The sequence below is a fragment of the Lutra lutra genome, chromosome 4 (genome assembly GCF_902655055.1).
Source record: "Lutra lutra chromosome 4, mLutLut1.2, whole genome shotgun sequence".
In the NCBI taxonomy this organism is placed as follows: domain Eukaryota; kingdom Metazoa; phylum Chordata; class Mammalia; order Carnivora; family Mustelidae; genus Lutra; species Lutra lutra.
In genome coordinates this window covers 45,797,833-45,822,774 of record NC_062281.1, presented here as the reverse complement: position 1 = coordinate 45,822,774, position 24,942 = coordinate 45,797,833, and the positions used below count along the sequence as shown (strand labels likewise).

The 24,942-nt window shown below is 39.4% G+C and overlaps 1 protein-coding gene across 1 annotated transcript in view; it reads left to right on the top strand.

Moving 5' to 3' along the window:
* The window catches only part of NECAB1 (N-terminal EF-hand calcium binding protein 1), a 206,340-nt gene that overhangs the window by 177,044 nt on the left and 4,354 nt on the right, over positions 1-24,942 (top strand). The window contains exons 10-12 of the mRNA XM_047728083.1: positions 246-358; positions 20,371-20,448; positions 21,752-21,843. Of these exons, the coding sequence (XP_047584039.1) occupies positions 246-358; positions 20,371-20,448; positions 21,752-21,843 (283 nt within the window). The remainder of the gene's footprint in view (positions 1-245; positions 359-20,370; positions 20,449-21,751; positions 21,844-24,942) is intronic.

Here is a 24,942-nt window from a genome sequence, read left to right as displayed (position 1 = left end):
GTTTTTAAAAGGGAAGTGTATCCTTGGGAGACACTGTCTTTACCACCTTCTACTAGAAGCAAGGAAGGTATCCTGCCTGTATTAGAGTTTTTATAGAATGTATTCCTTGGATTAGTCACGGTCTCCCTTTTGGTCATATTTTTAGATGAGAATTATTTGCTTTGTTGGGGGGGATGGGCACAGGGGGTCAGCTGAAGCGAGGTTCCCTGGCAGCCAGGCTGCAACCCTTGCCTCTTCCTCGGTAGCACATCATGCTTGTCCAGCGTCAGATGTCTGTGATAGAAGAGGACTTGGAAGAATTCCAGCTTGCGCTGAAACACTATGTGGAGAGTGCATCCTCCCAGAGTGGATGCTTGCGGTAAGTGCTCCTGCATGGTTCTTAGGTGAAGGCGGGGTCTGGAAGACAGGCATTTGAGAATCCTCTTGTGTTTGTTTTGATGCATTTTGCAGACTTTAATTGGGTATTTTCTTTTTTCCTTGGACTCTGTGGATTTGATCACTGAAGGCACCAAGGGAAATAAAATGGTGAGAACAATTTGAAGAGCGGAGTTTCACATCGACTGGCATCTCCCCTTCTGCATCCAGGCAGGCCCACACTGATTTAAAATCATCTCTGATAGATGAACCCCAAGTCCAGTGCGTCTAGCTCTGATTGCTCTGTTGGCAGCTTGCCCTCTAGCCTGATAATCATTTCAGCCATTAGGAAATTGCACAGTGTCTGAAGTCGTGATTGCAGACCTTGGTCATAAAAAATAATAATAGTAAAAAACTCTTCCCATAGCCACCCAGCTCAGGCTTCGATTATCTTAGGCTACTGAAATTTATGAACTATTCCTTATTTTCGGTTTCTACACTCCAGTCATCCAGTGAGCAGTTAACTAGAATAATTTTACAGAAACAATTGTAGAATTCCCTTCATCAGGAACTGTAATAACTCTGAGGGTCTTAACCAAATGCTAGAAATTTCTCCGACTCTACGCTTATCCTCCTCCAGAATGCACAGCACTGCTACCGTTGCTTCTCTCTCCCTGAGCAGCAGTGTGCAGCTGCCCATTGTCTTTGCAGCATAACCTGTACCTTAGACCTGGCCTCTCTGCTCCCCAGAAATGTGTGCCCAGCAGATAGCTTTCTGCCAAGTGCATGTTCTGCCTCAAGTCCAAAGCCCAGCCCCAAACTCACCTGCTTCTAGAAAACTACAACCAAAATCTACCCCTACCTTGGGGTTTGTTCAAACTGCATTTCGTAATGCTCTTCGAATACCGCTTTAGCACATGTACACATGTGTGTGTACACACACAGACACACAGAAATGCATACTTTGTCTCTGCGTGCTTTGGTGTTATTCCTGGTAATTATATTTTTTTTATACCCCAGCAGAATAGCTCCCCAGTTAAGAAGTCTGGCTCTGGAGTTAAACATGGGATTGTATTCATTTTGTAATTTCGGGGAAGAGCTTTATAGGCTCTAAGGCTCCGTTCTTCATTAAGAACTTCCTAAGACACCAAGAGGGCTGTGAGGATTAACCGAGTGCTCAGCACCCTGGGGGTTACTATCCCTTCATCATCTGGCTGGCTGACATCTGACCCCTTCTCTAGAGCTGCAGGGGACTCGCTCAGTGCTGTTCCTGTTCTACTGTTCACGATCTTCCAGTCATGCCTTGTAACAGAAACACAGGAAAATGCTGAGTTTCCTTTGTTGTTATTGCTGCTGTTGTTATTCTTCACAACAAACTCAGAAGAGCTCAGATCAAAACCATTTTAGCTCAGTGATGTAGGGATCTGTCAAAGTATGAGTATATGTAGTTTTAAAAGCCTACTTATCTGAAACTGGAATTGAATGCTTGGAAAATGCAAAAAGAGTGTATGCGTGTGTGTGTGTGTGTGTACACACCATCCACAGTAGGAACTACAGAAAATAGAGCACAATACTAACCAAAGAAGTGGGGACATAAGGAAGATAAAGTGTGGCCTGGTGTATCACGATCTCCAAGAATGGATTAGACTTGCTACATTTATAAATAAGGTACAAAGTTTGATTATTTCTTAAGGTTCAGAGATAGTGCTTTAATGTGTGCTGGGAAAAGCGCCCGAAGCCACGTGGCCAGCCCAGGGTGAGAGAAGCAGCAGGGGAGAGCAGCTGAGGAGACCGATATGTGCAGCCTGCTGAGGACTGTTCTCTCAGCGGCCACGGAAAATTGCTCCCGGGGCGCCAGCTGTGAAGAACAGGGAGGGAAAGAATCCTCTTCCAGTGAGATAAGTTGAGATGCTCGGTCTCTCCTTTTCCTTTGCGAGACTGGTTTGTTTTTTAAGGACTCTTCATTCCCTACTTGCTGATTTTTCTACTGATTTCTTTCTTTTATTGGCATTATCAAAAAGTAGACTTTATCAGATGGAATGAGCATAGAGAATCAGTCCACATGGCTAGAAACCATGTGAAATGCAAGTTATGCCAGCCTGCCTGGCTAAATTCAGCTCATCGGTCGTTTGCTTCTCTGTCAGTTGACGAGCAATCAGCCGGGCCGCTCATACTGTTAGTTGCGCACCATCGACTTGATCTTGGCTGATGCAGTAAAACTCAGAATGATCAGGTTTGCGGTTTCTTCTCCTCCCCTGATGTCAGGCTCAGCTTCACCATGGCTAGACAAGAAATGCTGCCATAAAGCAAAGTAGAAATTACTTTGTCTGACTAGGCAGTTGGCGTCCATTTTCTTATTTGACCTTCACTGCAGTCACCTGAAGTATGTATCCCATCCACTGAAGGAGGGAATGGGCTCAGATGCATTAACATCTTGCCTCAGCGTGTCTGACTCCAAAATCCACAGTTAATCCCTGCCAGTACTTGGGCATCCTTGAATTAAAGTTTCCTGGACTCTCTGTGGTTAACCAGAGGTAGAATGGACAAGATCCCTCCTGTTCCAACTATAAGGTCTTAGTTTCTTAAATTCAGGCAATTAAATTAGAGAGGATTTGCCCTGCAGGTATTGGACCACCAGACTCAGTGGTTTAGAGGCTGTTGGAGTCCTTGTCAGGGTACTCGTCAACTGAGTTTCCGAATGAGCTGTCAGTGGAAAAGCCACTTAAATCTCATGACCCATTTCTCACAAATGCACGTATACACACACACACAAACACTGATGATCTTTTTCTTAGTTATTTTAAAGATTTGTTTGAGAGAGGGAGAGCACGTGGGGGGAGGAGCAGAGGCAGAGAATCTTCAGGTAGACTCTCTGCTGAGCGTTGAGCCCTAGGTGGGGCTCAGTCTCATGACCGACCCATGAAATCATGACCTGAGCAAACAAGAGTCGGTCACTTAACTAAGCCAATCAGGTGCCCCAAGTTTTGCTTATTTTATAATTGTGACAGTTTATCAATATCTGTGGGGAGGTACTATTTGAATATATGTGGTGTACGCTATGTATTCTTAGAACCATGCTCGATGCCAGAAAAAGTGAGAAAAAGTTCTGCTTTCAAGGATGTTAGAATCCAGTTGGGAATATAGGTTACTCATTCATAGCCTAAAACTTCACAGCTGTTAAAGAGAATAAAACGATTTCTGAAGTCACCCTTATATCTGAGTTCTAGAATTCGTATGTGTCCCAAGCTCTAGGTCTCTATGTCGAGGGCCTAAGGAACATGGATGTAGAACTGTATTATAAGACTTGACCCAAACTGAATGTAAGAAGGAAAAAAAAAAAAAGAAAAAAAAAGACTTGACCCTGAGACTTTACCATGGCCATAGAAACATCTGTAAGAATTAATGATATCTTGTGACATAGTGACCATGAATCATTTTTCAGCATTTTTGTGCAGGTGAAATAAATTGGTGGCTGGAGCTTGATGTGGAGAAATGAGGTGGGGACTCCCTCCTGTCGTGCCTTTTCTCCAGTGGCTACTTTCTATAAGTTAAAGTGGGGCATATGGGGAAAGGAGGAAGCCAAGAAGAAGAGGGTCTTGTGTAACTTATCTTCAACCCCGACTATTCCTGAGCCACATCACTCCCCCCTAGAAGCTATTTCACTGCCCCTTTCCAGCAGCTGGAAATATTCAAGGTCTCCCAAAGCTCAGGGCAGAAGCTCTTAGTGACTACCTACAGGGACAGCTTAGCCAAAGAATTCTTGCTTCTGCCAGTGAGTGGTAAGTGTCACAGGAAGCTTGAACACATCCAGAAGGAAGACTGAAGCACGTTAGCAGCAGCTCAGAACATGTTCTATATAATTCAAAGTCTGTAGATAATTGAAAGCTAATTATTCAAGCCGTAAGCCTTTTCGACAGAAATATTGCTGACACAATTTTTTCATAATTAACCTTAGTGTCATCATCGCATACATATTGTTATCTATATTGTACAGTCTTAAACAGCCGTGTCCTTAAATGTCATTGCTATGTATCAGATTCACTCTTAGCTGAAAGCACCCAGTCTGTAGAACAATTCTGATGAGCATTTTCACCCACATCCCTTTGAGCCAAAATCTGCATTGCTTTCAGCTCTGCCATCTGGCTCTCCACCAGATGGCCTGTGGTCAGGAAGAAAGAGAAAGGAGCAATACCAACAAGCCCTCCTCTTATGTCTGAGCTTCAGGATGTAAGCATTTCCCAGAAGCCCTTGCTTCCCAGCCAACATTCCCCGGAATCTCATTGGCCCAGCTGAAGTGACAGGGTCATTCCTGACTCCAGGGGAGGTGAGGAAAACAGTATCCAACAGAAAAGAGTGAGATGGTGATGACTGTCTCAGTCCAGTGCTGATAGGTACATTGGAGGTATTGTGAACTCAACAGTGGTAGGTTCTGTTAAGAAAGAGGTGAGTAATAGTTGGGGCAACAGACAGTGTCTGCTGTATCACCCCCAGAATCGCTGTGAAGGTAAAACTACTTAATCCACGTAAAGTGCTTAGACCAGGGTCTGGAACAGAGCCATATGTGTTAGCATCTGTCACCATCGCTGCTAGCGCATATAATAATACAACGATTATCATCACTATTATTGGCTTGTTGTTTTACATTGTTTCCACAAATCTGTCTTTTTCCTTCAGTGTTTTCCACGCTCCTCCCGCCCCAGTCTTTTCTCTCCAATTCCTTTTACTTCTATTTTGCTTTCTGTCATGCTTCTCAATTTTAACACTATTTAAGACTTAGCCTTTTATAAACTGCTCATTCCTTGGAAATGCCACTTTCTTCTGGGCTACTGAGCTAACAGCTAAATTAAACACAAAAAATTTGCCAAGGACTGGGCTAAGCTTTTTACCTGAAACACTTCAACACTCATTGTACTTATTATTGTCACCATTTTGCAGGTGAGGAAACTGAGGTAAGTAATGGGCCCAGAGTGACAAAGCTACCAAGTTGTAGAGAAGAGTAGGCCTGCTGGGCTCTACTTCAAACCACTGCCTGATCCCACTGATGCTTTTTTCAGTCCTTAAAAGCTTGAGAATGATTTTAGAATTTTTTGAATTTCTTACCATCTTATGGATGTCCAGAAAAATGGGAGGCCCAGATCGCAAGATAAGTTGGTTTTTAATGTAATAAATAATATAAATGAGTCAGTTTAGAGCAGGGAGTTCTTGAAGAGCCTAAAATGCTAAGCTGGGTATTTTAAACTTTATCTTAAAAAAAAAATCGTGGGTTCAAATTTGTCCATTACATTGTCAAATTATGTTTGGAGATTATAGATTCTTTGAGACTATCGTGGAAGCTATGGATTTTCTTCCCCAAAAAACTAGAAATGACCATCAATTTGCAGCTTATTTCCGGGATTTCCAGACACCCCCCCCCCACCCCCCACAGAGGTCTTTCATAGACTCCTAGATTTAGAAGATCCCTGATTTCATTTCCCATCCAATTCCTTTGATTCTCTTATAAATCTTTTCCTAGAAAACCTGAAATTGAGCCAACAGCGTTTGCTACATCATACCTTAATTAAACAAGCTAGATAAACACTATGAAAAACTTTATTTACAGGCAGAGCTAAAGGAAGAAAGTATTAAAATTTCTGTGTGTTGTTACCACCACCTGCTGGTCACACATAGGAAAAGCCTAAACTACATTTAGTTTGACTTTACACGGATACATTCTTTATTCTCTTTTAAATCCGTATCCTTGTTATTAGTTTATACTCTCATTTGTATTTCTAATCTGAATATAGTGTAAAACTTTAGACTGAACAAGCTGGACCTGTGGCATTTTTTATTTTATTTTTAATTTTAATTCAGGTACTACTCATGGTATTTTTCTTTGAATTATTTTGCTTGCCATTATATTCTTTAAACCCAACCGTGTTGTTAAAAAAGGCAAGATTCTGTTCTTTTTATGGCTGAGTAATATTCCATTGTGTGAGTGCGTGTACACACACACACACGTATGTATACTACATCTTTATCTATTCATCTATTGATGGACACTTGCGCTGCTTCCATTTTTTTAGCTATTGTAAATAATGCTGCAATAAACATAAATTTGCACATATCATTTTGAATTAATGTTTTTTTATTCTTTGGGTGAATACCCAGTAGTGGAATTACTGGATCACATGGTAATTCTATTTAATATTTAGGAGACTCTCCGTACTGTTTTCCACAGTTGCTGCTTCAGTTTGCATTCCCAGCAACAGTGAGCAATGGTTCCCTTTTCTCCACATCCACACCAACTCTTGTTTCTTGTGTTTTTTATTTTAGCCATTGTCACAGGTGTGAGGTAATATCTCATTACAGATTTTGATTAGCATTTCCCTGAGGATTAAAGATGTTGACCATTTTTGTCTTCTGCCTATTTTTTAATTAAATTATTTGTGGGGTTTTTGTATTGAGTTGTGTAAGTTTTTTATATGTTGTGGATATTAACCCTTTATTAGATAGGTCATTTGCAGTTATCTTCTTCCATTCCATAGGGTGCCTTTTTGTTGATTGTGAGCTGTGCAGAAGCTTTTTGTTTTAATGCAATCCTAAGAATTTATTTTTACTTTTGTTTCCCTCACCTCAGGAGACATACCTAGAAAAATGTTGCTTAGGCTGATGTCAGAGAACTTACTGCCTGTGCTCTCTTCTAGGATTTTTATTGTTACAGGCCTCACACTGAGATCCTTAATCCATTTTGAGTTTGTTTTTTGTGTATGGTGTAAGGAAGTGGTCCAGTTTGCACGTGGCTGCCCAGTTTTCCCTGTACCATTTGTTGAAGAGATTGTCTTTTTCCCAGTGCATATACTTGCCTCCTTTAATTCATTGATATAATCATGGTGGGTTTATTTCTGGGTTGTCTTTTCTGTCCCATTGATCTATGTGTGTATTTTTGAGCCAGTACCATATTGCTTTGATTCTGATAGGTTTGTAGTATAACTTGAAATCTGGGATTGTGGTATCTCCAGCTTTGCTTTTTTTCAAGATTGCTTTGGCTATTCAGAGTCTTTTGTGCTTCCACATAAATTTAGGATTATTTGTTCTAGGTCTGTGAAAAATGCTATTGGTATTTTTACAGGGATTGTATTAAAATTTGCAGATTGCTTTGGGTAATATGGCCATTTTAACTGTATTGATGTTCTCAATCCATGAGCGTGGAATATCTTCCCATTTGTTTGCATCTTAAGTTTCTTTCGTCAGTGTTTTAGTTTTCAGAGTAGAGGTCTTTCACCTGCTTGGTTAAGTTTACTCCTAGGTATTTTATTTTTGATGTAAATGGGATTGGTTTCTAAATTTTTCTTTTTGCTACTTCATTATTAGTGTATAGAAATGCAACAGATTTCTCTATATTGATTTTCTGCCCTGTGGTGACCTTACTAAATTCGTTTATCAGTTCTAGCTGTTTTCTGGTGGAGTGTTTGGGTTTTCGACAAATAGTATCCTGTCATCTGCAAATAGTGAAAGTCTTACTCTAACTTCCTTACTGATGTGGACACTTTTCATTCCTTTTTGTTGTCTGATTGGTGTGGCTAGGACTTCCAGTACTATTATGCTGAATGAAAGTGGTGAAAGTGGACGTCTTTTTCTTGTTCCTGATCTTAGGGGGAAAGCTCTGTTTTCCCTCATTGAGTATGATGTTCTCTGTGAGTTTTTCATATATGTTGAGGTATGTTCCCTCTAAACCTACTTTGTTGAGGTGTTTTTTTTTTATCATGAATGGATGTTGTCCTTTGCCACATGCTTTTTCTACATTTATTGAAATGATTATATAGTTTTTACCCTTTCTCTTAATGATGTATCACACGGATTTCTGAAATTTGGAACCTCCCTTGCAGCCAAGAAATAAATGCCACTCGATTGAGGTGAATGATTTTTTTAATATATTGTTGGATTCCGTTTGTTAATATTTTGTTGAGGAATTTGCATCTCTGTTCTTCAGAGATACTGGCTTGAAGTTCTCTTTTATTCCCTTTTATTACAGTATCTTTCTCTGATTTCGGTATCAGGGTAATGCTGGCCTTATAGATTGAATTTGGAAGCTTTGCTTCCTCTTCTGTTTTTTTGGAATAGTTTGAGAGGGATAGGTATTAACTCTTATTAAATGTTTGGTAGAATTCACCTGTGAAACCATCTGGTCCTGGACTTTTGTCAGAATTTTTTGATTAGTGATGCAATATCATTGCTAGTAATCAGATTGCTTAAATTTTTGTTTTGTTCTACTTCAGTTTTGGGAAGTTATATGTTCCTAGGAATTTATGCATTGATCCTAGGTTGTCTAATATGTTGGCATATAATCTCTCATAACATCCTCTTATTTGTATTTCTGTGGTATTGGTTGTTATTCTCCTCTTTCATTTCTGATTTTATTTGGGTCCTCTTCCTCCCTCTCTCGCTCTCTCTCTTTTTTATGAGTTCTGGCTAAAGGTTTATCAATTATGTTGATCTTTTCAAAGAAACAGCTCCTAGTTTGATATGTTCTATTGATTTTTTTTAGTTTCTACTTTGTTTATTTCTACTTTAATATTTCCTCCTCCTACTGGTTTGGGATTTTATTCCTTTCCTAGCTCTTTTAGGAGGTGTTTCTTCCTTCTTGAGGCAGGCCTATATTGCTATAAACCTCCCTCTTAGAACTATTTTTGTTGTATCCAAAAGATTTGGACCACTGAATTTTCATTTTAATTTGTCTCCATGAGTTTTTAAAGTTCCTCTTTGATTTTGTGGTTGATCCATTGATTGTTAGTAGCATGTTATTAAATCTCCATGTATTTGTGCTATTTCCAGGTTTTTTTCTTGAGATTGATTTCTAGTTTCATAACATTCTGTTCAAAAAGATGCATGATATGAAGTCCATCTTTTTTACTTCATTGAGGCTTATTCTGTGGCCTAACATGTGATCTATTTTGGAGAATGTCCCATGTGCCCTTGAAAAGAATGCGTATTCTGCTGTTTTAGGATGGATTGTTCTGAATATATCTCTTAGATGCTTCTGGTCCAGTGTGTCATTCAAAGCCACTGTTTCCTTATTTATTTGATAGATCATTTGGATGATCTATCCATTGTTGTAAGTGGGTGCTTAAGTCCCCTGCTATTATTGTATTACTCTTGATTACTTCATGTTTGTTAATCACTGTTTTATGTATCTGAGTGCATCCATGTTGGGTGCATAAATATTTACAATAGTTGTATCTTATTGTTGGATTATTCCCTTTATGATTATGTGGTGTCCTTGTCTTTCTTACAACTTCATTTTAAAGTCTATTTTGCAGGATGTAAGTATTCATACTGCAGCTTTCTTTTCATGTCCTTTTGCATGATAAATATTTTTCCATCCCATCACTTTCAATATGCATGTGTCTTTAGGTCTGAAATGCATCTCTTGCAGGCAACACGTAGATGGGTCTTGTTTTTTTAATCCATTCTGTCACCCTATGTCTTTTGATTAGAGCATTTAATCCATTTACATTCAAAATAATTATAGATACAAACTGACTTTTTATTACTTGTTTTATGTTCATTTTTGTAGATTTTCTGTTTCTTCATGCTCTTTTCTTGTGATTAGTTAGCTTTCTTTGGTGATATACTTGGATTCCTTTCTCTATATTTTTTGCTTATCTATTATATTTTTTTATTCGTGGCTTTCATTTTGTATATAACATATTTTGCACCTAGCAGTCTATGCTAAGTTGGTGTTTGCTTCAGTTTGAACTCATTCTTCACTCCTGTTCCTCTAAATTTATATGTATATTATATTAAATTTAAATGTATATGGTGCCAGCTTTATATCCTTGTATTTTGTGAGTCTTTTGACCAATTTTTATATATGTACTTAATTTTACTCTTTTGTGCTTCCTACTTTTCTTATTCCTACTTATGTTCTTTGCTTTTCACTGAGAGTCCCCTTTAACATTTCTTGTAGGGCTGGTTTAGTGGTGATGAATTTAACTTTTGTCTGGGAAACTCTTCATCTCTCCTACTATTCTGAATGACAGCCTTGCTGGATAGAGTGTTCTTGGCTGCAGATTCTTCTATTTCAGCATTTTTAAAATTTTTCATTTTTTTATAAACATGTATTTTTAGCGCCAGGAGTACAGGTCTGTGAATTATCAGGTTTACACACTTCACAGCACTCACCATAGCACATACCCTCCCCAATGTCCATAACCCAACCACCCTCTCCCGACCCCTCTCCCCCCGGCAACCCTCAGTTTGTTTTGTGAGATTAAGAGTTTCTTATGGTTTGTCCACCCTCCCGATCCCATCTTGTTTCATTTATTCTTTTCCTAGCCCCCAAATCCCCCACGGTGCATCTCCACTTCCTCATATCAGGGAGATCATATGATAGTTGTCTTTCTCCGATTGACTTATTTTGCTAAGCATGATACCCTCTAGTTCCATCCATGTCGTCGCAAATGGCAAGATTTCATTTCTTTTGATGGCTGTATAGTATTCCATTGTATATATCCCACATCTTCTTTATCCATTCACCTGTTGATGGACATCTAGGTTCTTTCCATAGTTTGGCTATTGTGGACATTGCTGCTATAAACATTTGGATGCACGTGCCCCTTCAGATCACTACATTTGTATCTTTAGAGTAAATACCCAATAGTGCAAGTGCTGGATTATAGGGTAGCTCTATTTTCAACTTTTTGAGGAACCTCCATGCTGTTTTCCAGAGTGGTTGCACGAGCTTGCATTCCCACCAACAGTGTAGGAGGGTTCCCCTTTCTCCACATCCTCACCAGCATCTGTCATTTCCTGACTTGTTAATTTTAGCCATTCTGACTGGTGTGAAATGATATCTCACTGTGGTTTTGATTTGTATTTCCCTGATGGAGTGATATGGAGCATTTTTTCATGTGTCTGTTGGCCATCTGGATGTCTTCTTTGAAGAAGTGTCTGTACATGTCCTCTGCCCATTTCTTGATTGGATTATTTGTTCTTTGGGTGTTGAGTTTGCTAAGTTCTTTATAGATTTTGGACACTAGCCCTTTATCTGATATGTCGTTTGCAAATATCTTCTCCCATTCTGTCAGTCGTATTTTGGTTTTATTAACTGTTTCCTTTACTGTGCAAAAGCTTTTGATCTTGATGAAATCCCAGTAGTTCATTTTTGCCCTTGCTTCCCTTGCCTTTGATGATGTTCCTAGGAAGAAGTTGCTGTGGCTGAGGTCGGAGAGGTTGCTGCCTGTGTTCTCCTCAAGGATTTTGATGGATTCCTTTCTCACATTGAGGTCCTTCATCCATTTTAAGTCTATTTTCGTGTGTGGTGTAAGGAAATGGTCCAATTTCATTTTTCTGCATGTGGCTGTCAATTTTCCCAACACCATTTGTTGAAGAGGCTTTTTTCCATTGGACATTCTTTCCTGCTTTGTCAAAGATAAGTTGACCATAGAGCTGAGAGGTCTATTTCTGGGCTCTCGATTCTGTACCATTGATCTATGTGTCTGTTTTTGTGCCAGTACCATACTGTCTTGATGATGACAGCTTTGCAATAGAGCTTGAAGTCTGGAATTGTAATGCCACCGACTTTGGCTTTCTTTTTCAGTATTCCTTTGGCTATTCGAGGTCTTTTCTGGTTCCATATAAATTTTAGGATTATTTGTTCCATTTCTTTGAAAAAAAATGGATGGGATTTTTATAGGGATTGCATTAAATGTTTAGATTGCTTTAGGTAACATAGATATTTTCACAATATTTGTTCTTCCAGTCCAGGAGCATGGAACATTTTTCCATTTCTTTGTGTCTTCCTCAATTTCTTTCATGAGTACTTTATAGTTTTCTGAGTATAGATTCTTTGCCTCTTTGGTTAGGTTTATTCCTAGGTATCTTATGGTTTTGGGTGCAACTGTAAATGGGATTGACTCCTTAATTTCTCTTTCTTCTGTCTTGTTGTTGGTGTAGAGAAATGCAACTGATTTCTGTGCATTGATTTTATATCCTGACACTTTACTGAATTCCTGTACAAGTTCTAGCAGATTTGGAGTGGAGTCTTTTAGGTTTTCCACATATAGTATCATATCATCTGCAAAGAGTATAACTTGACTACTTCTTTGCTGATTTGGATGCCTTTAGTTTTTTGGTTGTTGTCTGATTGCTGAGGCTAGGACTTCTAGTACTATGTTGAATAGCAGTAGTGATAATGGACATCCCTGCCGTGTTCCTGACCTTAGCGGGAAAGCTTTCCGTTTTTCTCCATTGAGAATATTTGCAGTGGGTTCTTCATAGATGGCTTTGATAATATTGAGGTATGTGCCCTCTATCCCTACACTTTGAAGAGTTTTGATCAGGAAGGGATGCTGTACTTTGTCAAATGCTTTTTCAGCATCTATTGAGAGTATCATATGGTTCTAGTTCTTTCTTTTATTAATGTGTATATCACATTGATTGATTTGCAGATGTTGAACCAACCTTGCAGCCCTGGAATAAATCCCACTTGGTCGTGGTGAATAATCCTTTTAATGTAACTGTTGAATCCTATTGGCTAGTATTTTGGTGAGAATTTTTGTATCTGTCTTCATCAAGGATATTGGTCTGTAATTCTCTTTTTTGGTGGGATCCTTGTCTGGTTTTGGGATCAAGGTGATGCTGGCCTCATAAAATGAGTTTGGAAGTTTTCCTTCCATTTCTACTTTTCGGAACAGTTTCAGGAGAATAGGAATTAGTTCTTCTTTAAATGTTTGGTAGAATTCCCCCGGGAAGCCGTCTGGCCCTGGGCTTTTGTTTGTTTGGAGACTTTTGATGACTGTTTCAATCTCCTTACTGGTTATGGGTCTGTTCAGGTTTTCTATTTCTTCCTGGTTCAGTTGTGGTAGTTTATATGTCTCTAGGAATGCATCCATTTCTTCCAGATTGTCAAATTTGTTGGCGTAGAGTTTCTCATAGTATGTTCTTATAATCGTATTTCTTTGGTGTTGATTGTGATCTCTCCTCTTTCATTCATGATTTTATTTATTTGGGTCCTTTCTCTTTTCTTTTTGATAAGTCTGGGCAGGGGTTTATCAATCTTATTAATTCTCTCAAAGTTCCAGCTCCTAGTTTCGTTGATTTGTTCTATTGTGGTTTTTTTGTTTGTTTGTTTCTATTTCATTGATTTCTGCTCTGATCTTTATTATTTCTCTTCTCCTGCTAGGCTTTCTTTCTTGTTCTTTCTCGAGCTCCTTTAGGTGTAGGGTTAGGTTGTGTATTTGAGACCTTTCTTGTTTCTTGAGAAAGGCTTGTACCGCTATATATTTTCCTCTCAGGACTGCCTTTGTTGTGTCCCACAGATTTTGAACCATTGTGTTTTCATTATCATTTGTTTCCATGAATTTTTTCAATTCTTTTTTAATTTCCTGGTTGACCCATTCATTCTTTAGAAGGATGCTGTTTTTGGGTCTCCATGTATTTGGGTTTTTTCCAACTTTCCTCTTGTGATTGAGTTGTAGTTCAGAGCATTGTGCTCTGAAAATATGCAGGGAATGATCCCAGGCTTTTGATACCGGTTGAGACCTGATTTAGGACTGAGGATGTGATCTATTCTGGAGAATGTTCCATGTGCACTAGAGAAGAATGTGTATTCTGTTGCTTTGGGATGGAATGTTCTGAATATATCTGTGATGTCCATCTGGTCCAGTGTGTCATTCAAGGCCTTTATTTCCTTGTTGATCTTTTGCTTGGATGATCTGTCCATTTCAGTGAGGGGAGTGTTAAAGTCCCCCACTATTATTGTATTATTGTTGGTGTGTTTCTTTGATTTTGTTATTAATTGGTTTATATAGTTGGCTGCTCCCATGTTAGGGGCATAGATATTTAAAATTGTTAGATCTTCTTGTTGGACAGACCCTTTGAGTATGATATAGGTCCTTCCTCATCTCTTATTGTAGTCTTTGACTTAAAATCTAATTGATCTAAGGATTGCCACCCCAGCTTTCTTCTGATGTCCATTAGCATGGCAAATTGTTTTTCACCCCCTCACTTTAAATCTGGAGGTGTCTTTGGGTCTAAAATGAGTTTCTTGTAGGCAGCATATTGATGGGTTTTGGTTTTTTATCCATTCTGCTACCCTGTGTCTTTTGATTGGGGCATTTAGCCCATTTACATTCAGGGTAACTATTGAGAGATAGGAGTTTAGTGCCATTGTATTGCCTGTAAGGTGACTGTTACTGTATATTGTCTCTGTTTCTTTCTGATCTACTTCTTTTAGGGCCTCTCTTTGCTTAGAGGACCCCTTTCAATATTTCCTGTAGAGCTGGTTTGGTGTTTGCAAATTCTTTCAGTTTTTGTTTGTCCTGGAAGCTTTTTATCTCTCCTTCTATTCTCAATGATAGCCTAGCTGGATATAGTATTCTTGGCTGCATGTTTTTCTCGTTTGGTTCTCTGAATATATCATGCCAACTCTTTCTGGCCTGCCAGGTCTTTGTGGATAAGTCCACTGCCAATCTAATATTTTTACCATTGTATGTTACAGACTTCTTTTCCCGGGTTGCTTTCAGGATTTTCTTTTTGTCGCTAAGACTTGTAAATTTTACTATTAGGTGACAGGGTGTGGACCTATTCTTATTGATTTTGAGGGAGATTCTCTGCACCTCCTGGATTTTGATGTTTGTTCCCTTTGCCATTTTGGGGAAATTCTCTCCAATAATTCTCTCCAATATACCTTCTGCTCCCCTCTTTCTTCTTCTTCTGGAATCCCAATTATTCTAATATTGTTTCATCTTATGGTGTCACTTATCTCTTGAATTCAACCCTCGTGGTCCAGTAGCTCTTTGTCCCTCTTTTGCTCAGCTTCTTTATTGTCTGTCATTTGGTCTTCTATATCACTAATTCTTTCTTCTGCCTCATTTATCCTAGCAGTGAGAGCCTCCATTTTTTATTGCACCTCATTAATAGCTTTTTTTATTTCAACTTGGTTAGATTTTAGTTCTTTTATTTCTCCAGAAAGGGCTTTTATCTTTCTGGAGAGGGTTTCTCTAATATCTTCTATGCCTTTTTTCGAGCTCGGCTAGAACCTTGAGAATCGTCATTCTGAACTCTAGATCTGACATATTACCAATGTCTGTATTGATTAGGTCCCTAGCCTTCGGTACTGCCTTTTGTTTTTTTTTTTGTGGTGAGTTTTTTTGCCTTGTCATTTTGTCCAGATAAGAATATATGAAGGAGCAAATGAAATACTAAAAGGGGGCAAAGGCCCCAGGAAAATGTGCTTTAACCAAATCAGAAGAAACCCCAAATTGTGGGGGGGTGGGATGGGGAGAAAGGGGATAAAAAGAAGTTCAGAAAAAAAAAATTAATGAAAACAAAGAAAAAATATAAAAAAGAAAAAATATAGATATGTATTAGACTGGTGACTAGAACAGGGTCACCCACTTAATTTTGGGGGTATTTTGGTCTCTTAGAAGAAACTACCTCCCAAAATTTTAAAGAATAAAAAACATATATAAGGGTAAACACAATTAAGGGATGGAATATACCTATAAAGATGAAAAAAAATTTTTAATTTCTAAAAAAGGAGTTGATTAAGTTGGTTGGGAGAATAAAGAAAAAGAAAGTGGAGAGAATTTGCTCAGGCTGGAGACTAGAACAAGCCTGCAGCTAGGTTTAGGGTATATTTTGATCTATTAGAAGTTGACCCCAAATTTTTTAGAAGAAATAACCCTATGTGTATACAAAAAATAAAGTTAGATACAATGAAGGTTAAAATATAATAAAGGTTCAAAAAAGATTTTTTTTTTTATGAAAGGTATTGTTAAGATAAACTAGCTAAAAAACATTAAAAGAGGAAAGGGTAAAAGTTCTAAAATAGCAGAAGAAAAAAAATAAAAATTAACTGCAAGACTAAAGAATCATGGGGAGAAAGACATGAATTCCATGTTTTGCTTTCTCCTCCTCTGGAATTCCGCTGTTCTCCTTGGTAAGTGAACTTGATCTTGGCTGGATTTCTTGTTGATCTTCTGGGGTGGGGGGCTGTTGTAGTGATTCTCAAGTGTCTGTGCCCCCGGCGGAGTTGCACCACCCTTACCAGGGGCCGCGCTGAGTAATCCGCTCGGGTTCGCTTTTGGGAGCTTTTGTTCCCTGAGCTCTTTCCATAGAGTTTGGAGGACAGGAATGATAATGGTGGCCTCCCAATCTCTGGCTCGGAGGGGCCAAGAGCCTGGGGCCCCACTCCTCAGTGCACCGTCAGAGAAAAGCGCTCAATCGCTCCCAGCTGACCGAGCCTGCGACCGGTTCAAGATAACCCCGAGCTGAGAGCTCACTCCTCGGCTCTGTCTCTGTAGCCGGCTTCCCCGTTCTAATACCTGTAAGCTCTGCGACACTCAGACACCCCCGATCCTTCTGTGACCCTGCGGGACCTGAGGCCACGCTGACCCTGCATGGTCTTCACCCCCATTTAGTCTCTGGAGCGATGTCACTCAGTGGAGCAGACTTTTAAAAGTCCTGATTTTGTGCTCCGTTGCTCTGCTGCTTGCCGGGAGCCAGCCCCTCACCCCGTGGTCTATCTTCCCATCGCTTTGAATTCACTACTCTGCCAGTCCTACCTTTCAGAAAGTGGTTGATTTTCTGTTTTTGGAATTGTTGTTCTTCTCTTCAATCTCCCTTTGGATTTGTAGGTGTTCGCAATGGTTTGATAAGCTATCTAGCTGATCTCTTGCTATCTGATGTCGTCTCAGCCTGCTACTTCTCCGCCATCTTCTGTAATCCTTCCATTTCAGCATTTTGAGTGTATTACACCACTCCTTTCTGGCCTGCAACCTTTTTGCTGAAAAATCAGCTGATAGCCTTGTGTGGTTTCTTGTTGCTTTTAAAATCTCTATCTCTATTTTTTGCCATTTTAATTATGTGTCGTGGTGTGGACCTTCTTGGGTTGATTTCATTAGGATCTTTCTGTGCTTTTTGGACCTAGATATCTGTTTCCTTCTCTAGACTCAGAAAGTTTTCAGTTTACTATTCAAATTTTCTGCCCTGTTTCCGCTCTTCTCCTTCTGAGATCCCTATAATGTGAATGTTAGTAAACTTGATGGTGTGGCTAAGATCCCTAAGTCTATATTCATTTTGTATCATTTTTTTCTCTTTCTCCTGTTCACCTTGATTGCTTTCCATTACTCTGTCCTCCAAGTCACTGTTTTTCTGTTTCCTCTAGTCTCTTTATTCCATCTAGTGTATTTTTATTTCATTTATTGAGTTTATCTCTATTTTTTTATGTTTTTTGTCTCGTGGTTAAGGGTCTCACCGATGTCCTCCACTCTTTTCTCATATCTACTGAGTTTATGGTCAGTACTTTGCATTCTCCTTCAGGCATATGATCTCCATTTCACTTAGGTCTCTGGCTGTGATTTTATCCTATTCTTCCATGTGGGATGTGTTCCTTTGTCTCATTTGTCTCTGTTTCTATGTATTAGGAAAGTCAGCTCTTCTGCTCCTGAAAGTAGTGACCCTATGAAAAAGAAGTCCTATAGTGTCCTGCAGTGCAGTGTCCCCTGTTCACCAGAACCTGGCACTTCACGGGTGTGTCCTGTTTGTGTTGAATGCATCCTGCTGTTGTGACTGAGCCACTTTTTCCTTCAGTCCAGTCATTGCACTGGCTCTCTTTGCCTGTTGTCAGCCGTGGTTTGGTCCTTGTGCTGTTAGTGAGCCAGTCTTGGGCCACCTTGGGCTTGAGTCAGACCAGGCATTTGCCAGAAATAGAGTAACACTGAACTCAGGGCACTTTCACTCTTTTGTCTCCTGAGAAGTATTTGTTCATTGTTGAGCAGGGCCTGCAGTCAGACCAGATGTCTGCCCTCAGCACACTGCTGGAGCTGGAGCTGACTGGTGTGTATGTGGTTCTTTCCCCCTTTCCCAGGGGCAGACATCACCTTGGGAGTGGTGCTGGCCTCCGGCAGAGCTGCTTGTACACAGCCAAGCTTATGGCTTTGCCTGGGATGGGCTCCACCCCAGGGTGGGGGGGCAGATCTGCTGAAGTGCACAGGGGCTGGATGTGTGAAGTGAGCAAGATTTGTCCTGGTCTGCTGTGGGAGAGACCTGCAGCCACCAGAACAAAGACAGGCCAAGTTGGAGAGGATGGATCCACCTACGTGCAGGATGTGGGGTTGGGGTGGGGGGGTTGCTGGGCAAGATGCACAGTATTAGCAAGTTATGTAGGGATTGTCCTTGCTGCTCTGGTTCCCACAGATAACTATGTTTATACTGGAGAACAAGGGAGGGAAATGGCACCTGCCTGTTCCTGTGTTCCTGGAGAAGTCTGCCAAGGATCCCTGCCTCTCCAGCACATGCCCTGAAGTTAGTAAACAAGTATAGTTCAGGCATTTTTTCAAACTGCTGCTCCTTTGCTGTATCTTCATGGGCCTGTTTGTTGTGCTCCTTAAGAGAAAATGAATCTCTCCAGGCTCTCCCAGAGCCAATCCTGCTGATTTTTAAAGTTCTAGGTTTTAAGACCCATTGACTGTAAGAATTCATGAAATTTGGCCTTTCTTATTTTCAAAGGCAAATTCATCTTCCCCGTGCAGGCTTCCCACTGTGAGGGTCTGTTTCTCCCTCTTCTCTACCCTTATGTGTCCCTCCCCTCTGCCAGCAGTCCAGTAGTCCATGGAGCACCCAATAGTAGTCTTACCCTGTTAGATGTGGTCTCTTCTCTATATTTAGCTATGGAGAATCTGTTCTGCCAGTCTATGGGTCATTTTCTGAGTTACTTACACTGAGGTGGCTATCATCTAGTTCTATCTGTGGGACGATGAATTTAGAGTCCTCATAATCTGCCATCTTCCCTGGAAGTCCCTGGAATTAATTTTTTAAAGTCATCTTTGTATTTGTCTCCCATCCTCCCGTAAATTTATGAATCTGTCCCCTCCTCCTTTCTACCTTAATTTGGGTCTTTGTTATTACTCACCGAGCAATTTCACCACCTTTCTAGCTTTTCTTCCTGTGTTGTATTATTGTTCCCCACAGGATAACTCACACCACCACCAGGATCTTTTAAACCCCACGTCTAACCCTGGTATCTCTCTGTTTTAAACCCTTCAGTGGTTCTTCATTACTCCAAGATTAAATCCAGACTTCATCCCAATGTGTCTTTTCAGCAGACCCCCCAATCCAGCTCCTCCAAAACATATCACATAGCCTTTTAGCCACTCTCAGGCTAGTCAGAGAGTTGCAAGAGACAAATCTGTCTGTCCTAAATTGAAAAAGCAAACAAACAAAAAAATGACAATTATGGCTAGAATGTGGACTCTCAAAGTTGGAGAGAAAATTGAGGGGTGTGTGTGTGTGTGTGTGTGCGCGCACGCTTACATGCGTGCATGTGAAAGAGAGAAAACCAGTGGGCCCCTGCAAACCAGAAGTGTGTGTGTGTGTGTGTGAGAGAGAACGAACCATGGGCACTGACAAACCAGAAACCTTGCAGCAGTCAATCCAAGGATGGGATAAGGCCAGGAATTTGGAAAGAGCTATATGGAGGCAGACAGGATAGATTCAAAGAGCTGCACTTGAGGTCAAGTACAAATGCATGCATTCAACATTTTTTGGAACCATAAGACAACAGATACTCATGTCTATAATATACTGAGATGATTTTCATGATACCAAACCAGAAAATTTAAAAATTATGTCAAACAATACAGATATATTGAACTAATCAGTTCTTCACAAAACTTTCATTTTCATGCAGGCACCATAGGTGTTTTCCATATGAATAGGTAAGATTGTTTCACACCACATACAGAGACAATTAGAACAATTAGTTTGCTTCTTGGGACACCTGTGTGGCTGTTGGTTAAGCATCTGACTCTTGATTTCAGCTCAGATCATGATCTCAGTGTCATAGATCAAGTCCCATGTAGGGCTCCTTGCTCAGCGTGGGCCATACTTGAGATTCTCTCCCTCTGCCTCTCCCTCCACTTGAGCTTGCTCACACACTCTCTCTCTAAAATAAATAACTAGAATCTTTAAAATTAGTTTGCTTCTTGTCTTTAATTTCCCATGGCTACTTACAAGTTTTTTTTTCCATTTCAGTATTTCCATACAGAAGCTTTCCAATGAATCTCGGTACATTATTTATGAGTTTTGGGAGAACAGCAGTGTGTGGAATAGGTAAGTAACACCAGGCTTTTTTGGGGGGGTGGGGCAAGGAGGGGGAAATATACATGATGTTTTTAGAACTTGTAGGAAAAGCTCTATTCCCTTTACCTCACCTCAAAATCTATCCCATTTGTTCGTTTTCCTAAATCCCACCCTTTTAAGAATTTATTTCATGGATTAGAAACCCTTCTCTTCTTGAAGCACAAATACTTTTGGTAATGATCCTCCTTGAAGTATAACCACTTTACTGATGCTGTCAAGTAAGAGTTAGATATGGGTCGTGGGTGTCTTAAGTGCCAGGAGGTTGGGAGGACAAAGGACACAGAAAAGAAGGATGAGAAAATAATTTTACTAATTTTTCATAAACTTTGTGGCATTTTACTTTACAGTAAAACTGTAACAGTTAACACCATCATGGCTTAATTTTTCTAAATATCTTTAAACTGCAAAAAAATTAAAAAATCAACTTCTCTTGGTAACCATTCTATAGTGTATAATGTATATCAAACCATATTGTACATGTTGAATGTAGATATTTGTCACTTCTCAACAAAGTTAAACCAATACACCTCTTTTAAATTAAGATAATTACAAATAGGTAACATACAATTGGAAAATGGGATGAAGAAAATTATTGCTATTGAGATTATATAGTACTAGTTCGTTTTAAATAGCAGAGAATACAGCCCTCTAGTAAGCCCGTATTTAAGGTTTTAAATATGGTAATGAAAGTAATAGAATACCTGGAAATTTAGTTATACATATTTCACCTAAAAGTTTTATTTCTGTGACTATTTTAAAACTATAATATATAATGACACCAATAGAATTTTAAATATAGAAGGGAGCTTTAAAGCCAACTTACTTAATTCTGTACTCTAGGCCTACACTTTGAGATAGATGATTTTTCTTTTTTTCCCTAGAGAGAGAAAAATCTATAGTCTTTCTTCTTAGCTATCCTATTTTGAAATCATTCTGACAGCCAATATATTCTTTTTTCTGTTTAAGCTACTTTCTGCAATTAAAGTCTTTCTCCTTTTATTTTCCATGGGAATTAATGTTTATTCTTATTAATTACATTTATATATAATTATTAATATATTACAATCTTATTATATATTCTTATTATTGAAGACTTTTAAAAGTCTTCAGAAATTTTTTCTGTTTTTTAAGGCCAAATAACCATAAAAAGTCTATATTCAGACACTTAATCCAAATCATCCAAAACCTTGCCACCGTGACTGAATTTGATCTGTTGCACTCTACTTAGATTATAAAAGAAGCACACAGCCTTAACCTGTAATTATTTATACAGCCACCTTCAGACTAATTATAGCAAGACATTCCAAAGAAGCAACGTGGACTTCTTGGAAACTCCAGAACTCACATCTACTATGCTAGTTCCTGGTAATTATCCTGATTTCAGTGCTTATATGCTTTTGTATTGTCTTTTGCTTTTAAAAGATATACGTATTTCTTACCCCCAAACTTGATCAATGGTGCTCTCTTTATTAGATCTTAAAATCTAAAAGTGGGCGGGAGGAAATAGATCTATATAGTCTATTGCCTTTATTACTTAGTTGATCCTATTTGTATTCCTGGCTATATTAAACCTAGTATTAGTCATTTTTTTCTAGTCACATATAGTAAGTAATCTCACAAACTTGGGAGTCAAATCATGACATGTCCAAAAAAACTTATTCAAATGTTTTACCATATTATAATTTAGTGTACTGAATAAATTTGAAATGTGTGACCCATAGATTGCAGATTAGAATTATGCTGGAAATTTTTAAATTTTTTATTTATTTGACAGATCACAAGCAGGCAGAGGCAGGCAGAGAGAGAGAGGAGGAAGCAGGCTCCCTGCTGAGCAGGGAGCCCAACGTGGGGCCCTATCCCAGGACCCCGGGACCATGACCTGAGCCGAAGGCAGAGGCCCTAACCCACTGAGCCACCTAGGCGCCCCTGCTGGAAATATTTTTAATAGCTATTAAAATATTATTTGTAATTGGAGGAAAGCAGAATGGAAAGAGAAAATTGAAATTGTCTAAGAAGTTTCACCTAGCCATGGCTTAAGAAAATTGAGAACCAAAATTCATTTGTTCATCTACCCTTCCAGTCACCAATTAAATATATTTACTGAGTGTTTTATGGGTTAGGTACTGAGGATACTGGGATGCTTAGCTTTACTAGTGCTAGTTCCAATTTTGAGTAAACATTATGTTGGGAGCTAGAGAGAGTGCAAAGTAAAAATTCAGTCCCTTCCCATAAAATACTGTTCAGTAGGAAAGACAAATGCTTGCAGAAAAAAACGAGCTCCAGCATAACACAGTAGTTACCGCTGATGTCATAAGATGCATGTGTATTTAGAGAAGGGATTGCTTTTTAAGTTTTTTTTTTTTTAAAAGAGAGGACTCTGGAGTTGGAACTTAAAAGGTGAGTTGGACAAATAAAGATGGAAGAGACTTTGCTAGAAGTAAAATGTAGACATGAACAAATGTAAGATGTTAATGTTCTTGGCTAATTGGTACAAAGGTAAGAATAAGGCATAGGGCTAATACAGGGTACATGTAGAGAGAGGAGAGAGTAGGTTGAAAATACAATGAGTTTGAACTTAGTAATATGGATTCGCTAAAGGTTTTTGAGAGGCATAGTGAATGCTCTAATCAGTAGTAACTGGCAGGAGGGAGTAAAGTGGTATCATGGAGAGGTGACAGATTGGTCAGGTAGGGCAATAATCTAGGTCAGGAAAGAGAAGGCATCTGAACCAGGAGCTACCCAGAGAGAGTTCCCTTGCCAATACAGTTTTCAGGAGTTAACCATGGCAAGATATTTGAAGCCTGGGTTTAATGAGAAAGGGTATAGATAAGAACAACTATCTGACAAAAGCATAGGAAAATGCCTTTATTTAAAAGGGAAGGAAAAGCCTCTGTTATTAAGGAGACAGAGGGGAACCACTCAGAGGTGGAGAGTCAGAGTAGTCAATTAGCAAGGAAACTGAAAGAGAAATACCATGCAAGGCACAGTGCTTGTCAGGGGCCTGTGTAGTGGGGTGGGACTGAAGAGAATGGGACTAAAACCTGGATTTGACAAGAGGTCACTGTTCATGAGAACAGTTTTAATACAGTGGTAGGGTAGATTTCGATGGATTAGGGAATAAATGGAAAGTGAAACAGTAAATTCTAGAATTGAAGGTAGGTGAGGAGATGGGGGAGATCAGGTGTGAATGTTTTCCAGTCAGCAGCCTACCATCTCTGCCCGAGCTTTAGGTATATACTTACTCTAGATCTTAAGAACACGTTTATGGACTTACAGAATTTCCCTTGCTTATATCTCAGACTTAATACTCAAATAAGAAAGCCATGAATATGGCTGAAATTTTTCTGTTCTCTTTCTCTCTCAGAGCATTCCCTAATTTGGGAGAGAAAAGTTGGGCACAAATAATACTGGATCAATTCTTATTCTAAGAACCCAAATTCAGTACAGTTTAATGCCTTTTTTGTTAACCTATTTTGCATTAATTCCGTATCACATCTAATTTCAGCAGTGACCCCTGAAGTTTGGAAGAACAAAAAGAAAAGATAGGTCTGATTTCTAACACAATTTTTTAAATCTCCCTCAAGATTTTTAATATCTACTTGGGGCATCCTTTTCTTTTTTTGAATGTGGAAGTTTTATAAATTGCAACAGCAGACACACCTCTCGACAAACAGCTGGAATTAGCTTATAAATATTATTTAAAGTTTTTTTTTAAAGATTTCACTTATCTATTTGACAGGCAGAGATCACACATAGGCAGAGAGGCAAGCAGAGAGAGAGGGGGAAGCAGGCTCCCCGCCGAGCAGAGAGCCCGATGCAGGGCTCGATCCCAGGACCCTGAGACCACGAGCTGAGCCAAAGGCAGAGGCCCAACCCACTGAACCACCCAAAGCGCCCCATTATTTAAAGTTTTCATGGCCATATGACTTCTACTAATATTTTTTTTTAAAGATTTTATTTATTTATTTGACAGAGAGAGATCACAAGTAGGCAGAGAGGCCGGCAGAGAGAGGGGAAGGGAAGCAGGCTCCCTGCTGAGCAGAGAGCCCGATGCGGGGCTCGATCCCAGGACCCTGAGATCATGACCTGAGCCGAAGGCAGCGGCTTAACCCACTGAGCCATCCAGGCGCCCCTCTACTAATATATATATATTTTTTAAAGATTTTATTTATTTATTTGACAGACAAGAGATCACAAGTAGGCAGAGAGGCAGGTAGAGAGAGAGAGAGAGGGAAGCAGGCTCCCCGCTGAGCAGAGAACCCGATGTGGGGCTCGATCTCAGGACCCTGAGATCATGACCTGAGCTGAAGGCAGAGGCTTTAACCCACTGAGCCACCCAGGCGCCCCTATTTTTATTTTTTTAATTGAGTTTTCTACTAATATTTTTAGTAACCAGTCTTATGAATTTTGTTTGTTATATGGATATGAAGGTTAAAAATAAAAACAAAAGCATTTTCAGCTGTA